The 20,250-nt window shown below is 53.5% G+C and overlaps 1 protein-coding gene across 4 annotated transcripts in view; it reads left to right on the top strand.

The window, feature by feature from the left end:
* Positions 1-20,250, top strand: part of LOXL2 (lysyl oxidase like 2) — a 94,219-nt gene that overhangs the window by 44,497 nt on the left and 29,472 nt on the right. Inside the window, exons 4-7 of one of the 4 annotated variants that reach the window (XM_077766634.1) lie at positions 5,419-5,630; positions 11,207-11,335; positions 12,485-12,707; positions 16,950-17,133. In XM_077766634.1, coding sequence (XP_077622760.1) covers positions 5,419-5,630; positions 11,207-11,335; positions 12,485-12,707; positions 16,950-17,133 — 748 coding nt within the window. Of the gene's footprint in view, positions 1-5,418; positions 5,631-11,206; positions 11,336-12,484; positions 12,708-16,931; positions 17,134-20,250 lie in introns of all 4 variants that reach the window. The other 3 variants (XM_077766633.1, XM_077766636.1, XM_077766635.1) reach the window with 3 other exon arrangements.

The raw sequence follows: 20,250 nt of genomic DNA, 5'->3' as shown, positions 1-20,250 counted from the left end.
GGACTAATTGGCTGGCTCAGAAAGCAGATGCTAGGGGAATAAACAAGACATCAAATCTCTGTGTACCAGATGTTTAGGGAAGGGGGCTTCGTGGAGGAGATGGTGGTGTTTCTTTCGTCCTCTGTCATGAGTGACAGCAGACAGCTATCTGGTTGGCTTGTGTGTCCCAGGCGCTCCCTCAGTGCCTGGGGTGTAGCAGCTCTCCACAGTCAGTTTTCAGATGCATGGATGAGATCCCTGAGGTCTGAAGGACTCTGACAGAGAGAGAGAAGGAAGAGGGAATTGCAGGGAGGTTCTGTGCCAGGCTTTAAGGAGCGATATCCGTAGCAGTGAGAAAACATTTCTGGCTGGGAAAAGGGAAGGGAGAGGGTGGTGTGGATCAGATCAGGGCACCGAAGGCCTGGGGAGCCATGGGAAGGTTTGGAGCAAGATGTGGACACGCAGTGGGCAAGGTGGATGAGTGTGCTGGTGGCATGTGAGGTGGACCGGGGCAGCGATTCCCCCCATGTGGGGGAGACGCTCAGCCTGTGTGAAACGATGGGATTATAGTGCCTTCTTTCACTTCCACGGCTCTCCATGCCACCTGGAGATGGAAGGTGGGGGTGGGGCGGCGATGGAAGGCCAGACGAGGCATTGCCATGTGGCTGCATGTGTGAGGAGGGGAAGGTGCGGAAGATAAGTGAGGCTTGTGTTCCGCGAGCTGGAAGGGCAGGCGCCTGACTCGGAGGGCAGAGGAAAGGTTGAGGGTATCTTGGATGTGTTGGGTGTGAGGTGCTGAGGAAGGTGCCAGGCTGGGGGTTGGGAAAATGAATCTCTATCTTGTTTTTTTTAAGACATTATTATTGTTATTATTATTATTATTATATTTTTGAGAGAGAGTGCGAGTTAGCGAGGACAGAGAGAGAATCTCACGAGGGGCAGAGAGAGAGGGAGAGAGAGTGTGGAGTCCAAAGTGGGGTCTGTACTCACCCAGAGGGGGGCTCGTGCTCACCATATGTGGGGCTCAAACTCACAAACGGCGAGACCATGACCTGAGCCAAGGCCAGATACTGAACCGACTGAGCCATCCAGGTGCCCCTGGAAGGCCAGTTGTTTTTTTTTAATATTTTATTTATTTCTAAGAGAGAGAGAGAGACAGCATGAGCAGGGGAGGGTCAGAGAGAGAGGGAGACACAGAATCTGAAGCAGGCTCCAAGCTAGCTGTCAGCATGGAGCCCGATGCGGGGCTCGAACCCACGAACTGTGAGATCATGACCCGAGCCGAAGTCGGACGCTCAACTGACTGAGCCACCCAGGCGCCCCTGGAAGGCCAGTTTTTGAAACAGCTGAAAAAAGCCAGCCGACGGCTGTGAGAGCAAGATGCAGGAACCCGCTAGCAGTGCGGGGACGGGTCTTGCCAAGCGAGCCAAGGTTGTGTGCCGTTAGCCAGCCGTGCGTTGTGGTTGGGATGACAGTGCGCTCATGTGTCTTGCAGCTGCGGTCCTCCCTCCTTGACACCACTCCCGGCTTGCCTTCTCCGCTGGGAGGGCCTGGGCTGGTGTTCAGTGATAGCTTCTAGAGCAGAGGGAAGGAGGATAGCTGGGCTAAGATGGGGCCCTTACAAGCACTCCTCCTGGGGTGGGGGGCTTTGCACCTGGTGCCGAGCTTTCCGATGGCGAAGCGCGTCCTCGTAAGGCTTGCTTGCTTGCCTTGCCTCCCCCTTTATCTTTACCTGATGCAATCTTCCACTAGACTTTCAGAATTGGTGATTTTTCCTCATTGGCCACAGCCCCAGACGGTCACATTGTGGAATTTGCGAGTCATACACAGATGCTGCAAATGCGAAATGTCGTGCAGGCACAAGATGGGAGTCCCGCCTTGGTACCTCTGCACTAGCTTTCTCTCCAGCAGCCCGCTGACTGAAGCAGGGCAGGGGCCTGAGCTCCCTGCACCTTGATTTTCCCTTTGGGAGGTGCGTGATCATCACTCTCAAGCTCTTCTGGGGATGAGAGGAGTTCTGAGTAGGACAAGTCTAGAAGGTTCTATGCATTCCTTGGAGGAAGGCCTTTTTGGAGATCTGGGTGAACTATTGTCTCTGGCACCAGAGACAGCGTTCAGACCTTAAGTTCAAAATGTGCTGGATGCCTTACCAGCTTCTGGCCATTGGGCTTAATGTATAACAGCAAGTCTAGAGAGCTCTTTGTTAGAAAAGAAAAACATGTATAGGTTTTAGTGTTTCAAATCTTCTCTTTTGGAGTTGAACTTCTGGGGGAAAAAAATTCTAACCCTTGTGGTTATGGAAGAGATTCCAGAGCAGTGAGGTAAGGAGGGAAGTTCTGTGCGTATGTGTGTGTTTTCCTACACAGAGGTCTCTGAGAAGCTTATGTGAGCTCGTTAACTAGCAATGAGCCCTGGACGTGGGCCACGAAGGGCTTCCCTGCCGCCCCCTGGCCCGGGTCCACAAGCAGCTGGGAAGCAGTTCTCTCCTCACGTACACTCTGGTGTGACTCCCGGCTCCTCCCGGCAGAGCCAGAGAACAGGAAGGACCTCAAATGTGCAGGCACCCAAAGGGACCTCTTAGAGGGCTGAGCCCCTGCCCTTGCCCCGGGTGGGTCAACTCAATACCAGGCAATGGACAGGGCATGGCTGGGAGGGCAGAGAGGCCACCAGTCCAGAGCGCAGGCTTGGAGTCAGAACTCGGTTTTCACCCTGGTTACCCACGTATTGGCTGTGTGAACTTGGAGAGGTTGCAAAACCTTGCTGAGTTTTCTCATGTTGCACCTGGGGGAGGAAACGGGGTGTGCCATCAGCCCCGAGGTTGTCATGGGGATTGAGCGAGCACAGAGCCTGATGGGTAATGACCTTGTTGGCATTTGGAAAGTAAGGGCCCTTGTGGTTTTTATTATTAAGAGAAGAGACAGGGCCCTGCGGCTGGGGCTTTGGGAGGAAGCCAGGCGTGGCCAATGGAGGGCAGACACTATGTTTTTTTGAATGAATGAATGAGGTGAACTTGAGCCTGATGGAATGAGGGAGAAAAGAAGACATTCCATTTTGAAGTAACAGCTCTGACTCTGACCACTTTTCGAGGCACTAGATGGAATGAGTTCCTCTGGACCTTTCCTGCACTGCATAGGTGCACAAACAGATGCACACCACACACACACATGCGCACGCGCACACACACACCTGCACGCGTACGCACACACACTGAGTTGGTGGAAGAATAAGGACAAGGACACCTCGTTCTAGCACTTTCTCTTCTCTAAGCCTCATTTCCCACATCCTGAGCCCACCTGGCTTCCCCCCAGCTGTCACACTTCTGCAGAAGAGAATGCCATCCTGCATCAAGACGAGGGCCTATGGGTCTGCTGTGTCCCCTCTCCCACGGCCGTAGCTGGGATGCTGAGGGTCACGTTGGACTTCTCCCCTTAGTGAGCCTGCACTGCTGCCCCAGGGCAGGGGGAAAGTGAGGAGGGCTGGATCTGTGAATGTACTGAAGTCGGCCCAGCCCCCCTGCCCCTTGGAGTCACAGGGCTGGTGCCCCATGGTAACTTTCCTTCTGGTCATTACGCATTACACACTGGAATTCCAGCCCCGCCCCCCGAGGTGGAAAGAGGCAGGAGGGGGCTGGCCCACAGGCTGGTCCAGAGCGCAGGCCCTTTCTTGGCTTGCCCGCGTCCACGTGTCTTGGTGGCACAGGTCCTGTGGCCTGAATGGAGGCTGTAAAGGATCCAGGATCCAAGCTGGCAAACATAGCCCCTGCCCCTGGCGCTTTCCTTCCTCTCTGCATGGAAAGGAACTGGGGCCAAATGCCATCGCTCCCGGCCCACATACTTTCCACTGCCTTGCCGGACTGCTGAAACAGTCTGGCTGTGCACTCTGAAGCCAGGGCGAGGAGACCCGAGTCCCCGGGCACCCAAATAATGGTGCTGTTCAACCTCGTGGTTCATTTGCATCCTGGCTGGACAGGAGCTCAGGGACTCAGATCCCGGGCATCCTTCCTTGCCAGCGCCCCTGCCCAGCCCCACCCCTCTCCCTCCCTGGCCCAGCTCACTCCCAGGCCCACACTGCACTCCCTGCCTCTAGGTGGTTCTTGGGAGATAACTGGACTCTGCTTTCTTATCTGGAAAACAAGACAGCAAGAGTTGTAAACCACCACATTCTATTGTTTGAGGATTAAGTAAGGGAATGGACAGAAAACACTCCTTGTGTGGCTCACACACGGAGTCTGTTACTGTTGTATTGAAGTTAATCATATGGATTTGGGGCTGGGGGCAGCAAGGGGCTGGAGGCATAGGTGGAATCAGTCATGACCGGCTGCGGGCACCTCACTAAGTAATTCGGTGTTCCTGTATAGTCAAGGGACAGGATCACTCTGTTTTAGAAAGAGCACTGGTGGCTGGCTCTGTGGCACATGGATGGAAGAGGGAGATGGAGGCAGGGACTCAGGGAGCCTTGCAAGAGCTGGTGGTGGTCCCATTGGGCAGGGGCAGGAAGAGGAGGGGCTGGAACTGAGAGATTGGGGAGTGAGCTCCCTTAGTGTTTGGGGGAAGAGTAGGTGAACCCAGGTATCACTAACTCCAGGAAGCCCCCCATTTCTCTCATCCAGTTTGGCCTCTCGAGGCCTTCTGTCCTTCTACCAAATTTCCAGACCTCTGGAGTAGGCTTGGGGCACGGACATTGCGGCTCAGTGTCAGGGGTGTGGGGAGGAGAGCCCCAGTGAGGCAGGAGCTCCCCATGCCCAGCCTTCTCCACTTCCTCCTGTGGGGGTCCTGCCTCTTTCATCACTTCCACAGAAAGATGGACGGGGGTAGGGGTGGAAATGGAGGCAAGGAGTAGGCTTTCCAAGGGCCTCAACTCATTTGGAATCTTTCCTTTCCTTCCACAGCCCAATGGCTGTGTCCATCCCTACACCCCTGCTGGGCAGGCCTGGGCCCTGCACATAGCTTCTCCTCCCCCTCTTCCCTCTATGCCCTCCCCCTTCTTTCCTGGGATGCTCTCACTGAGGAATGCCGACCCCCAGGGGAGGAGGTAGTGTGCAAGATGGCACCACCATCAGGATGGCTGAGGCTCATCTGCCTGACACACTTCAATTTTACTGAAAGATTAGTGGGGACACACACACACGCACACCCACAATCAGCACGCATGTATGCACAGATGTGCTTTGGAGTAAAATACAAAGTCCAACTTATTTTTAATATAGAACCGTCTTCACTTATTCTGAGAACCCCCAGGAGAGGGCTGGGGCACAGTGCTCCCTGGGCTTTTAGTAGCACCTAGGAGAGGCCGCCAGGGTCCTGGGGCTCCTCCTCAACTGCTCCTGACTGCCCCCCCCCTCGTGTACGAGGCCTGAGGGCAGAGGCAGACTGGCAGGGGCACCCCTCCGGGGCAGAACCAGGCACGTAACCCCCTCCGCCTGTGCCTCCTTCTTCCCAGAACCTGAACATCCAGGTGGAGGACATCCGGATCCGAGCCATCCTGGCCGCCTACCGCAAGCGCACCCCCGTGACGGAGGGCTACGTGGAGGTGAAGGACGGCAAGACGTGGAAGCAGATCTGTGACAAGCACTGGACAGCCAAGAATTCCCGCGTGGTCTGCGGCATGTTTGGCTTCCCTGGGGAGAAGACGTACAACACCAAAGTGTACAAGTAAGGGGACTGCTCGAGCCTGGGCTTCCCGGGCCCTCACCCTGCCTTGTTAGGAGTCGGCTTTTGCGGTCTGGCCCCCCGCCGAGGAGAGTCCTCCCGGCCCTGTGTCGTGGCAGGGGCCACCGGTGTCCCTCCAGCAAGCCTGCTTTTGAGGAACTCCCAGTCCTGTGGGAGACAGACCCCACATGAATGATGAAAGTAGGGCAGAGGCAACGGGCAGGATGCCCCAGCCCAGAAAACGCCCACCTCTCAGTGCAGACAGCCAGCTCGGTGACCACAGGGCCTGAATAAGGACAACAATACCCAGGCCAGATGGGGCAAGGGCAATGCCAGCTTGAGAAATGTTTACTTTTCCTCGGCAAAAGATTATTCTGAGAACTCTGGTACTTTTCAGCAATTGTCAGGGTGTTGAAAAGCGGTGGGTTTCGATTCAGGTATACAAATCCCAGTTAAACCTTACCTGCTGTGGTTTCCAAAGTTGGCATGTCCCAGGGGGCCGGGGGGTGGGTAGATGCCAACCTGCCCCCAGGGGAATCCGGTGAAGGGGGTCAACCCTGTGACATGCTGGCCGCTGGAGGGCCCTGGCTGGTAGTGGGGTCTTCTTATCTCCTCTTATTACTGATAATGACGGTTGTTTCTGAGTGCCCGTTCCGTGCCAGGCTCTGCCCCTCATCATTGAGGCCTCACAGCTCTAGGAAGTAGGAGTCTGCTTCAGAGTAGAGGCAACGAAGTCAGGGAGATGTAGAACCAGGATCCAAACACAGATCTCCAGTTACAGGGTCTACACTCAGAGAGTGTAGACTCACAACACCACATCTTTCTGTTCAAACCAGGGACAGGGAACTTCGGAGTCAGGAGACATGGGTTCCAAGCCCAGCTCTCCCTCCAGATCCCTGGGTCAGTCCAGGCTGCACCCCTCCATGGGCTTGGCATGGCCACCTTTAGTTGGAGCCCCCAGTCCACCACAGGGAGGAGTGCTGGCAGCAGAGCCGGCTCACAACACCCCTGGGGGTGATCTGAGTGGCCATTCCCACCCCCAGCTGCCCCAGACATGGCCCAGACCTTCCTGGTTGCACAGGGGGCAGCTGGGAGGCGGTGTGGTCTCAGCCCTCTGAGTCTTTGGACAACTCCTGCCAGCTGGCGGCCCTGTCTCTGGGGACACCATCTCAGCTTTTCCGACCCAAGTAAGCCAAGAAAAGCAAACCCCTCCCCTGGCTGGTCCCACCAGAGCTGCCAGCCTAGTGGCGGGGGTGAGTCCAGTCCTAGGAAGGCAAAGGCGGCCACCAGCCCATGACTAGGCAGCACGTGCCTTGTTCACATGGCATCTGAAGGCCATCTCCCCACCTGTGGGTAATCCTGAGCCCTTTTCCTGCTTTCAAGGAGGGGTCTCAGATCTGTTTTGACAGCTGCCCCCCCACCCCCCCGCCCCGCCAAGTGATCCCCTCATGGGCTGGGTTGGAAACCCTCTCCTTGCTCCTCCCACTCCCGCATCTGTGGTTTGCTTTCTTTTCAGCTGGGGACAGGAAACAACTCTGAGGGCTGGGAGGCATCCAAGGTGTTGGTGGCGGGTGGCGTTCTTGGCCAAGTTGGGAGATGATTAACAGACGCTGCGGAAAACCAGCTCCAATGTCTGACCTCTAGCTGGAGATGCTATGGAGGGGCGGGAGGGGGGAAGCCAAACCTTGTAGGCTTGTTTTATGTTAAACTCGGCTGACAGTGGGGCCCCGAAAAAGAAGGGCCCGCAAGGGAGCTTCTGCCTCAGAGGTGCTGTTAGAGGCTGTGATGGCAGCCGGCTGGAGAACGTGATGGGCTGGGATTCCCAGGGCATGGCTGCTGCCATCCCTCGGTCTAAGCCCTCAATCTGCAGGGAAAGAGACACAGGCCTGAAGGGCGGGGGGCTCAGAGGTCACAGAACCCACCTGCAGAGCCTGCAGGAGAGCCTGGCTGTGTCCTCCTCACTGCTGCCATCAGCTCAGCCCCAGCTCCCGCTCTGCTCTGCCCCAGGGGAGGCCTGGTGACAGGGCATGGCCCCCACCATGTGCTGGCTCTTGAGCCTGGGAGCGGGGGTGGGGCTGGCCTGGCCCAGGGTGTCTGGGAGCTATGCTCAGAGGCTACAGAGAGCAGAGGCCTGGGAGCCAAGTATCCCTGAATCTGTGACTTCCAGTAGCATCTTTCCCCATCTCCCTTTCACCCTTCCCACAGCCTGTCCCTGTTTTTGCTGCCATCCCTCCCTCCCTCCCAGGGAGGGCCTTCACCCTCAGGAAGGAGATGTTTTCCAAGTGATTCTGTCTAGGGTGGGTATCTCCTGGGACCCATCAGGTCCAAAGGGGCCCCGCAGCCTTAGACATTCACCGGGGCAGCGCCTGAGGCCTCTCCACCCTTAACTCTGCTAACTGGCATATCTGGTGGCCACTCAGAGGCCTCGGTTTACCTGCAGGTCCGGGACTGCAGCTCTTCATCAGAACCTCTCCACTTGCCATCTTCCACCCTCCAGTCCATGTAAGAGGAGCCCAGTGGGTACCCACATGCCCCTCAGAGTCCTCGCCCTTACAGGGTTGCCAAGAGTGAGGTCAGTTTCCCCACCAAGGGCTGCTTTTCCCTGCGCTGCGTTCTGCTCTGGCCTGGGAAGCCATAAATGCTCATTGACGATAATGAGGCCGAAGCTTCAGGGCCCCATCCTTGGGGCCAGGAGCATATCGTAGTCTTCTTTTCCTTAAGGCAGGATCCTGAGGTCACCACTGATTTATTGATATGAGCTTACTACGCAGAGATTCTGCATCTGATATTGCATCTTGGGAGTTAGGAAGAGCTCTCATGGTTTGGTTGGTTCGCTGAAACATGAACCAAAATGTGGCCCACCAGGATGGAAATGGAAATGCCCAATCTCCTTGGCACCCAGTAGAGGACACCCAGAAGAGGAAGGGATTCAAAGGCTTAAGAAGACTGGATGTTGGAGTGGATTGGTCATTTGAGACCTCACCCAGCCTGGGAGGGTCTGGAAGACACACTTTCCCCATGCGTGAGGAATAAATTTGTGAGGGAAACCCTGGTGTTCTTAAGAGAGCTCCCTGGTAGCTCTTCTCTGTAAGCTACTCCTCACCCTAAATGCAGGAGGTGGTGACTGGCTCCCAGGGCAACAGCACTCAGCCTCCCAAGGCCAGGTGGGCGTGGCTCCCAAAAGACCAGCAGAATCCGGGCAGCAGTCAGAAAAGATGGACTCCTGCACGACCACAATGAGGTCTTGTTGATCACAGTGTTCCCAGAAATGAAATGGATAGGAGGAGATCTACTAAGTCCTTACTTGTTCTATTTTTTTCTTAGTATATTTATTTTGAGAGAGAGAGAGCAAGCTAGGGGCAGAGAGAGAGGGAGAGAGAGAATCCCAAGCAGGCACCACACTGTTAGCACAGAGCCTGATGTGGGGCTCCATCTCACCATCTGTGAGATCATGACCTGAGCCAAAATCAAGAGTTGGACGCTTAACTGACTGAGTCCCCCAGGCATCCCTCCCCCCACATTCTTTAAGAATAGAAAATCTAGGCCAAGAGAACAAAAATCTAACCTGAATCATATAAACAGAGAGTCCATCCCCAGACCTGAGCCAGCTTACACATCCAGAGCCCTTTGAGTAAAAGGGAGGCCGGGTCTCCTTGAGGAAGGACCCCGATACACTGCCAAAAATTTACACTGTTAATCAATTTCCCATCCTTCCTGAAAGGGACCGATGGCCTTTAACCAAGGTAGCTGTGCACTGAGGAAGAAGAAATAATCAGAACTTTTGGGCACAACTGGACGCAGGCTGTGTTGACACTGATGCTTGGGAGACTCAAATATCACCATGGCCCTCCAGTCAGAGTAGGGCCTTATGTGAGTCAGGTGATCAATGGGGTTTTAGCTTGAGCCCGTCTCACAGTGGGCCCAGTGGGTCGCTGAACTCATCCTGTGGTTATTCCTAATTCTGGAATTCATCATTGGAATGGACATACACAGTAGCTGGCAGAATCCCTACAAAATCTGGCTTCTTCCTTGACTGGGGAAGAGCCAGTAGGACTTTTCATTTTTAATGATTTATTTACTTTTGAGAGAGAGCACGAGCAGGGGAGGTACAGAGAGGGGGACAGAGGGTCCAAAGCAGGCTCAGCAGTGCCAGCACAGAGCCCGATGCGGGGCTCGAACTCATGAGCTGTGAGATCATGACCTGAGCTGAACTTGGAGGCTCAACCAAATGAGCCACCCAGGCACCGCAGGACTTTTCATTTTTAATTGCACTAGCCCAGCTGACTGTTCTTCCTGCTACCCTGCCATAGGCTAGACACCTCTTTCTCAACCAGGCATCCCCCTTGGCCCACAGCTGCATCTCATTCTAGTTGGTCTCCAATCACCAGGCCTGGAGCGGGCTGTCCACCCAGCACCCATCAGCGCCTTGTATCTGCAACCCCAGGCCTGGCCCTGGTGAATCATGGTGGGGGGGGAGGGGCGCTGCCAGTGCAGTGGAGGCCTGTGGAGGGCCACGGTGCATTCCTGTGAGCTGATGTAAGGGGAAGCAGGGCTGTCTGGGAAAGGCAGGAGCAGTTATGTGCTCGCTGTGGCGCTTCGGTCTATATTAAGAGCTCAGTACATCTGTTCGTGGGTGAAGGCGGTGTTCACTGAAAGCTGGAAGCAGAAGGACATTTCAAGCCAGCGAGGTCTGGCCGGTCCTCGTGCAGCTGATAGCCCCTGAGCGGGTTCTCTTGCCCAGTGTTGGGGGGCGGGTCATGAGGAACAAGCTGTACACTGCCCCCCAAATGTGTTCTCCAGTCCAAGCTGGGGGTGTCATGGGGAACAAGCTGGAGGCTGTTTCCAAGCACAGGGCCTTGTATCCAGGAAGTGGGGAGGGGCAGTGGCTCTTGGAATTATTTACAGTCCTCCTGCGCAGTTCTCCACTCTAGGCTATGCAGCGATGTTGAGCACACCACCTGAATTTTCCAGGACATTCTTTTTTTTTCAAAGACTCTATGTCATGGTGTCCACAGGTACACTAGAGTTATTACCAGTTGAAATTTTTGGTTAAGAAAATGTATTGGTTTGGGGTGCCTTGGTGGTTCAGTTGGTTGGGTGTCTGACTTCGGCTCAGGTCATGATCTCGTGGTTCACGAGTTCGAGCCCTATGTCTGGCTCTGTGCTGACAGCTACCTCAGAGCCTGGAGCCTGCTTCAGATTCTGTGTCTCCCCCTTTCTCTGCCCCTTCCCAGCTCATCTTCTCTCTCTCTCTCAAAAATAAGTAAACATTTTTAAAAATGTTTTTTATTTTTTATTTTTTTAATATTTTTATTTATTTTTAGGAGAGAGAGAGACAGCGTGAGCAGGGGAGGGTCAGAGAGAGAGGGAGTCACAGACTGAAACAGGCTCCAGGCTCTGAGCTGGCAGTCAGCACAGAGCCCGATGCGGGGCTCGAACCCACGGACCGCGAGATCATGACCTAAGTGAAAGTCGGACGCTTAACCAACTAAGCCACCCAGGTGCCCCTTAAAAATGTTTTTTAAACAAGAAGGTATTGGTGTTTTACCTTTCTCTATGTTCACATCCTGTTCACTCAGAGACCAAAACTTCAGGCCTGCTAAACCAGCGGAAACAGGACCCCATTTCTGCCCCTTTCTGGACCAGCCTGCCCTAGGAGGTGAATCAGCCGGCAGCGACGCCATCTGGCTCTCTCTGGCATCTCACAGGTTCTGCAAAGCAGGGACAAGCGCGCAGACCCCAGAGAGCTGGGCCGGCGTGAGAGGACGTTCCTCCCTGCCCTCCTCCTCTGTAAATCCCACCATTATCCAAAGCCTCGCGGAAACCCTGCTCCTTGCTGAAATTGTGTGTGGAGTCCTCCTTTCTGTTTCTCCTTTGACTAATATAATTGTTATTTATTTTACAAGCACATGCGAAGCCCTTCCTGTGCGCTGTTTTAATTGCTTCACAAGTATTCACTCATTTAGCTTTCCAGACAATCATATAAAGTAAATCCCATTGCTACTTCTGATCTGGAGGTGAGGAAAGTGAGGCACAGTACCCTTTCTATTAACCCGTTGATTACTTATTGGTTGGTTATTGTTTTAGAAAACACTTTGACTCACCCTGATCCTTATTCTGCCTTCCAAAAATACATAAAAAGGAATGCTTTACATGTAATACAGGCTAAGAGCCTTCCTAGGCTCTGCTATAGAGACCACGTCACCCTCACTGACTCCTGGGTGAAGATTTGATGAGGTCTGTGGCCTAGTTTCATGACCATTATAATTCCCAAGCAAATTATACTTTGATTCAGCCCATGGGGTGCTTTAAGACTGTTCTTGTTGCTTCTCATTGGATTTGGGTTCACACCTTTAATCTTGCATATCGTTGGAAGAAGAGTTTAACATTCAACTTGTTCTGCTCATTGACACAGGCAAGGAGCAACAACCAATCATGTTGAAATTTTCTGAAGGGTTTGGGCGAACGGCCAGCTGGTTTGCCTGGAACTGAGGGTTCCCTGGGACCAGGGGTCTTATCTCTTTTGGGTCCCTTTTGCATTTCCTGTTTATAGGCTTTAGTGCTATCGGACTGCTAAGTCCCTTCTCTCCTAGAATATAAACTGCCTGGGGGAACGGGGCCATGTCTGCCCTTCCAGGGCCTGCTCCCCAGCGCCCGCGTGACTGAGGTGCTCAGTGGGCGCTTGCCGACTCAGCAGAGCTGAGCTCTAGATGCGGGGACCATGTACATTTCATGCCACCACCAGCCTCCAAGAAGCCAGCGCAGTGGCCCGCCTGGCGCCCGACACCCAGTTGTGGAAGAAAGGAAGGGAGGTTGCTGAGATGTCCTGGTCACCTGCCCCCTCTCGCCCTCTGCAGAATGTTTGCGGCCCGGAAGAAGCAGCGCTACTGGCCATTCTCCATGGACTGTACGGGCACCGAGGCGCACATCTCCAGCTGCAAGCTGGGCACGCAGGTGTTGCTGGACCCTGTGAAGAATGTCACCTGTGAGAATGGGCTGCCAGCTGTGGTGAGCTGTGTGCCTGGCCAGGTCTTCAGCCCCGACGGGCCCTCAAGATTCCGGAAAGCCTACAAACCAGAGGTGAGAATGCGTGCGCCCGCGGGAAGAGCTCTCTCTGGTCTCCACTCTCCCATGGGGGGTGGGGAGAGGGTGGCATTTAAGGGAGCAGGCAGGGACCCCCAGGAGAGAAGGAGAGTGGTCCTAACTCAGACCACTCCCCGACAGGGCAGGAATGTAGTGGGACACCTGTCAGGCCAGCCGCACCAACAGATGCCACCTCTAGATAGTGACAAGCAGCTGGGCCCCAGCCCCCAGTCATCAGCAGCCACATTTGGCCTTTCACCATTGCTACTCCACTCTGAGACCACAGTCCCCTCTGTGGAGGCCATATACCGAGGAGGAGAGAGCACCTCATTACCCACGGTCACAGGCTCTGTGTGCAGTTGGCTGGCCTGGCACAAAACGCGGGGGTGGGGGTCCTGCTCAATTCCCAGAGGAGAACAGTGTTCTAGAGTTGTTGGAAAGTTAGTATAGTTCTCAAAAGCACATGAAATCAGCCACAAATGTTTCCAAGCATATTTAGGTTTATTCTACAACAGAAAGGACAAAAATTTTATTTTTTTAATTTTCTTTTCTTAATATAATTTATTGTCACATTGGTTTCCATACAGCACCCAGTGCTCATCCCAACAAGTGCCTTCCTCAGTGCCCATCACCCACTTTCCCCTCTCCCCCGACCCCCATCAGCCCTCAGTTTGTTCTCTGTATCCAAGAGCCTCTTGTAGTTTGCCTCCCTCCTTCTGTTTGTAACTTTTATTTTTCCCCTTCCCCTCCCCCATGGTCTTAAGTTTCTCAAGATCCACGTATGAGTGAGAATATATGGTATCTGTCCTTCTCTGCCTGACTTATTTCGTTCAGCGTAACACCCTCAAGGTCCATCCATGTTGCTACACATGGCCAGATTTCATTCTTTCTCATTGCCATGTAGTATTCCATGGTATAGATAAACACATCTTCTTGATCCATTTGACCGTTGATGGACACTTAGGCTCTTTCCATGTTTTAGCTATTGTTGAGAGTGCTGCTATGAACATTGGGGTATGTGTGCTCCTATGCATCAGCATTTCTGTATCCCTTGGGTAAATTCCTAGCAGTGCTGTTGCTGGGTCATAGGGGAGTTCTATTGTTAGTTTCCTGAGGAACTTCCTCCACACTGTTTCAGAAAGGTCAAAAATTTTAAAAAGCTTTCACCAAGACCGAAAATGAAAACCTGTCATTCCCACATCTGTGTCACCCGTCTGTACCCTCCGGTCATGTTCTATGTTTCTAAGTCAGCAGCACCTCTGTGTGCACGAGTGTGTGAGCACGTGCATGTGCATGTGAGCACGCTCGAGACATGTTGATATACATCTGCTCTCATAAACGACCCCCCATTTCCGCTGTCTGATTTTGTAGGACAAGCGAACCGACCCAACCATGGCAGGTTTGACGCAGTGTCTGAAAACGAGAAAGTGCATTATTCTATCTTCCCTGAAATTCATTAAGAGGAGATTGGTTTTTCTTTTTCCTACCCTTCCTTTTTCCTATGTCCAAGGGTCTCTGTGATGTGCATATTCTGGAAACTGCTCACATGGGGCTGGTGGTTGGGAATAGCACGTGGGAGGAGAGGGAGGGGTTGGAACCGTGGCTGATCATTTATTAGGGAATGATTCCCTGAGCCAGATAAAACCTTGACACTCCCCTGGGCAGAGGTGAGTTCCAAGTCACCTCTGACCACGTCAGAGGAGGGAGAAAGGCCCTGATGGGGGCAGACGGCATGTCAGCCGAGTCCAGGCAGTGGAGCGGGAGGAGCGGCTCCTGCCCCGGCCCAGGCAGCCTCCTGCTGTGTCTCCTTCCCTCTCCCTGTCTCTCCTGCCCTTCCCCTCTGCCCTCTGCAGTCTCCCCTATCCATCAACATCTAAAGACCTGTCTTGGAAAGGGGGTGATAGCATTCATCCAAGGGAAAAGGGAATCCCGGGCAGGAGTGAGATAAGCCATGTTGGGTGCCCCATCCCAGGCTGGGGGTGGTGTGTCTGGACAAAAGAAAAAGCCTTCAATGAAAGGACCAAAATGAATGGTATGAGCCTAACCAAGGGCATGGGAACTCTTTGGAGGACCTCCTGACTCTTCCAGCAGGCGGCTGTCCTTGCCACATCGGTCCCCACACGGAGGACCAAACTGCACAGATCTGCTGCAGGGCACATGTGTGCAGCCAGGAGACACAGGCTCACGTGGATGGTGCCAGCCCTCCTGCAGTCCCCACACCCCCCCCCTTGCCCCCCCCCCAACCCTGCCACATGATTTGATGGCCACATCCTTCCTCCAGCCTCAGCCTGGCCTGCTGAGCTCTCCTTGTGTGTCATCCAGAATTCCAGACCCTACTGTTTGGAATTTCTCTCACTGTGTGGTTTAAAGCAAAGGAATCAAACTCATACCAAATGAATTAAAAAAAAAAAAAAAAATGAGCCTTACATCACATTTTCCTTTGGTTGCTTGCCTTCCTCCGGGGCCCTCTGACTCTGCGTGGCCACTGCCAGCCTGGCATGGGATTATGTGGCACTCCGCCTCCATTAAGCTTGGGTCTTGGATGGTGTGCTCCCTAATAAATGATCAGCCATGTTTCCTACCCCTCCCTCTCCTCTTCCCATGTGCCATTCCCACCCACAAGCCCCTCTGAGCTGTTTCCAGAATGTGGAAATCACAGCTTCCTGTGTTGGACAGCTTGGGCATGAGGGTGGGGAGGGGAGAGGCCACGGCTCAACCGTGACTGGGCTTCAGCCACCAGTTGTTTTGAGTGTGTTTTCTAAAGCTGGAATAAAGGTCCCTGAAGCCGGTGGGTGTTTTGCACGCACCCCTGTCCCTCTTTTCTTCTCCCCTAGTGGCAGGGTCAGAGCCGTCCTTATATCCTGTAAATCCGAGCGCTGTCACTGCATGCTGTCCTGCCTGCCGTGGCAGCCACAAGCTGTGGTCAGTGGAGGAGAGCAATGTGGCCAAGTGGCAACCTCAGTTGGAGGATGGAGACATGGGTTCCCGTCTGATGCCTTGGCCCCCAAGGTGGCTGGTGTACGTGAATGCTGACAAGCACCACCTCCAGCCAGGCCACCTTGGGTAAAAGTTGTGGTCTGAGGACCACATAGGCTGGAGCAGAGCAATGACTCTGGTCTGACCCCCATACATAGAACGGCCGCACAGGCACCCCACACCCTCTGTGTTGAATCAAATGAGCATCAGCCATAACTCAGAGCCTCAAAGCCTTCTGAGCCCCCACGCCAGCACACGCACGCTCAGGCATGCACACACAGGCATGCAGGCACACGCACACACGTACACACACGTGCACAGAAGTTGATGCGAACCAGCGTGTGTGGGCCGATGGTAGTCAAGGGCCCCAGCTCCCCATCCTGTAAACCGTGATCCAGTGAGATCAAAACACTGGCAAAGAGTGGGTCTTACTCTTGTGCAATTAAATAAGCCCTGTAAGGGATTGGGCTTCCAAGCTGTCCGCGAACACTTAGGGGCATTTAAACTACAACCACCCACTGTCTCTGTGTACCTGGAGGGGCTGCATCTTCTGAAGAGCTGGGCTGATTTGGACTTGGAGTAGAATCGAGGGAGAGCAGAAGCAGGAGCAGTGGCCATATGGGCACCAGCTTAGCCCCTGGACACACGGCAGCCTTACCAACACAAGGCTCCTCACTCCCCTGCAATGTCCATCCTCTAAGTCATTGGTTAGGCCTATGCTGTAGCTCCCTGTCTCCTCCCTCCTGCTTCTCATCTACCTGTGGAGCAGGATCATTGGAGTGTAACCTGTTCAGTACCCTGAGGTCCCCCACAGGGCCAGACCATAGTGCTCTATTAGAAGCAAGGTGGAATTGCGATCCATCCAGAATCTGCCAAGTCTGGGGGCAGGAGCTCCTCTCCGCAGCTCCGAAGCTTGAGGTTCTGGAGTGAGGGGGTATAGGGAGGTACTGGTGGTAAGGCCCTTGAGCCAAACATGGGTTGGGGTGACTGCTGAGTGTCCCAATAGGCCCCTCAGTAGTCCAGGACAAAAGCTCCAGGGGAGGGCTGGAAAGCAAGCTTGCAGCAGAGCCAACGTGCAGAGGGGGCATGTGCATGCCCCCTGCCCCCGCCTAGACCCAAGCACACACACAAATCTAGCCCAGTTTCAGCTCCCAGACGGGACACCTTTGTTGGGAGTGGGGTGGCTGGGAAGGGAGGGGAGTGGGCAGTGACTGCCAAATGTGCATCAGCTTTTGCACTCAGCAGGACCGTGTGTCTCTTCAGCAACCCCTGGTGCGGCTGAGAGGTGGTGCCAACATCGGAGAGGGCCGAGTGGAGGTGCTCAAGAATGGAGAATGGGGTACCGTCTGTGACGACAAGTGGGACCTGGTGTCAGCCAGCGTGGTCTGCAGAGAGCTGGGCTTTGGGAGTGCCAAAGAGGCCATCACTGGCTCTCAGCTGGGGCAAGGTAAGGGATTGGGGGAGGGGGGTGCTCTGTGGCCTCTCTTCAGAAAGAGCATGGCATGGGGAGCCCAGCCCAGGTGCACTGGCCTTGGGCCTTTCAGGGTCTTCTTGCTGTGCCTCCCGCCTGCGGCTGCCACTCTGTTAAAAAATCCCAGGCCTGTCCCCCAGCAGTCAGAGCTAGAAGGGCCTTAGGGAACACCAAGTCCCCATTTTAGGAGTTTGGAAGCTGAGACCCAGAGAAGGGAGTGAATAACCAAGATGAGACAACATACTAGCAGCCAATGAATACTCTAACAATGGAGGTCTCCCAGGCCCTAACCCGGTGCTCCCCACTGTCCCACTGAGAATGCTGGAATTCTCAGGCCCTTCCTCCAGGACAGGAACACAGAATTCCTCAGGCTATGGACCAACCCGGACACAAAAGAGTCCCAAATGTCTTCTTCCTTTCCCACCATGGTGCAGCACCACAAACATTCTCTCCCCACCACCAGAGACCAGGAACAGGATGGCCCTCTCTGGATGACACGCGACGCTAATGAGAAAGGGGCCTGGTTTTCATTAAGTGTCCTGAACAGATCTTCCATTTAAGCAAAAAACAAAAATATAAGAAGCTTTCAAGCTGGTCATTCTGTTGAGAGAGCACTGATGCAAACATGACATGAGAACATGACAGATAGCTCCCCTTTCTGACAAGGAAGGAGGGGTGTCCCGTCCTGTGGGGAGAGGATGTTTCTATAATGCCGGACGTAAGGCCGTCGCCCCACAGAAAGGAATGTGGTGAGGTCATTGGTCACAGCCTGGATGAAGTAACAGCCCAGTGGACTGGAGAGAGAGAGTCCTGGCGCTGCTGGAGAGGACCTTGGTACATCTGGTCCAGCAGATGAGGCCTCAAGGCACGGGAGGGCAAGCTTGCGGTCACCCCCATAGTGAGTGGCAGAGAAAATCTAAAACCCAAGTCTTTAGCTTTCAGATTTGGGCTTCTCCCTGGATGCCCACCTTGGCCCGGTCCTGATCGCCTTCAGAGCACCTCTCTACCCTCATTCTGTAATCCCCTCAAGCTTCCTGGGCACGCACTGAAGGTTAGGGATCTAGGCTAGACTCTTAACTTTGCATCGTGCCATCTGGAAGCCTCAGTTATACCACATGACAGTCCTCCTAGGAGTTCCCTTGGATCTCAAATAGTCCCACAGTCCGTTTTACTGATGGCCGATGTGTTTGTTGGTGTGTGTTTCCCCAAGGCCTCCTATACAAAGACCACTCGCTCTGAGGAATAAATAAGCTCTGGATGACATAAGCATTCCATCTATCATGGGCGTGTGCTGTTTGACCTAGTTATTTTACTGCCTAGAGCAACCAATGGCTTCCAAGGACCTGCAGAACTCTGGAGAAAGAGACAGTTGGCATTTTCAGTGCTGTCCTGGAAAAAACCACAGGATGATTCATTATCTTCTGCCACTCTGGTCAGGTGAACTCTGTTAGGCAGAAGGGAAAAGTCCACATTCAGTGTCAAGTCACAGAGCAGACAGGCTCAGTTCCATTCTGCTGTGGCTGGTGGGCCAAGTGACCACACCCAGAGTGAGGGTGTGAAAGGCCAGGACTGGGAACAGGCGATCTCAGTCCTCATCCTGGCCCTGCTGCCAACTTTCTCCATGACCTTGAGCAAATTCCAGGGCCTCAGATTCTTCACCGGATTCACATTTGAGGGTCTATCTGGCTCCTGCCTGTGGTGATTCTCTGAGACCTGCTCTTCTCAACCAGGATGGACGTTAGGTCAGATTCAGGCCCTGTGCTTTGTGTTCTGTGACCCCAGCTGTCTGCATACATTTGGACCCCAGCTGTCTGTTTCCACATCCCCCTCCCCTCATGGCCAAGTGCTGCAGGAGGGGAGGGCCTGTGTTCTTCGTACTGAATCTTGACAGCTTATAGTGCCGTGGGATATTCATTTTATGAAGATGAATGAATGAATGAATGAATGAGCGAGTGAGTTCCAGTTGCATAAGTAGGATCAGCTGAATAAACACCTGGTAAAGAATTTTCAACACTCTAGACCTTAGCTGTCCAATAGAAATACAATGTGATCCACATAAGTAATTTTGAATTTTCTAATAGCCTTGCAAAAACGAATAAAAAGAAACAGGTGAAATTAATAATATAGTTTCCTTAATCTAATATATCCCCAGTATTATGATTTTGACATGTAATCAGAATGAATACTGTTAATGAGATAGTGTACATTTTGTCTATCAAGTCTTTGAACTCTAGGGTTTGTTTTATCCTTGGAGCACACCCCAGTCTGGACTGGCCACATTCCGAGTGCTCGGTGCGGCCAGTGGCTGTATTGGTCAGGGCAGTTCAAGACCAGTGGCTTTAAAACCCTTTTGCCTGAAATCCCCGAGCCGAAATCCATGTGCCAGAACAGGCCATGCACATAAAGGTGAAACAAAAGTTTCCACAAACGATGCTTAACCTCTATAACATGCAACACACTATGCTACGTCCTGTTGTATTCTACTGCGCTCTTGAAAGTGGGATTGTAGCCGGCAGAGTTGACTGTGGGTCTATAGTCCATGGCATCGCTCCAAGAAGTTGGGCTTCTCCTGAGTAGCCTACCTCTGCCCCCGGCCTGTGGTCACCTGGGCCAGGGTTTGTACATCAGGGAAGAACAGGGCTAAGGTGGATGTGGGGAAGCCATCGTGAGGAAGAGCCATTCAAGGGCCAGTCCAGAACCAGGACTGCTGGGAATCTGGATGCAGGTCAAGCCCAAGTCCACAAAAGTAGCCAAGAGCCCACAGGCACCACTGGGGATGCTTAGCTGTAAACCCCGGCGAGGGTGTATCTAAGGAGACAAACAGTTATTAGTGGGAGACTAACACATAGTAGACTCTTGCATAAACCTTTCCTCTCCTGGCCCGTCCTGTAGGTCAGTGATTCATAAGTGTGCATTGTTCGGGCTGGGCCCTGGAATGGACAATTCGTTAATTCCACAAACATTTGTGGTAATGGCTTCTGCTCCCCGAGGAGCTCCTGTCAAGCGGAGGAAATAAGAAATAACCTCACTCAAAGGTAAACCTGCACTAACAGAGAGGTGATGAGCTGTGAGAAGTAACACCGAGAACATTTA

Source organism: Crocuta crocuta, unplaced genomic scaffold (assembly GCF_008692635.1).
Source record: "Crocuta crocuta isolate KB4526 unplaced genomic scaffold, BGI_CrCroc_1.0 scaffold225, whole genome shotgun sequence".
In the NCBI taxonomy this organism is placed as follows: domain Eukaryota; kingdom Metazoa; phylum Chordata; class Mammalia; order Carnivora; family Hyaenidae; genus Crocuta; species Crocuta crocuta.
The sequence above is the reverse complement of the archived record's forward strand: the minus strand, read 5'-3'. Positions and strand labels throughout refer to the sequence as shown.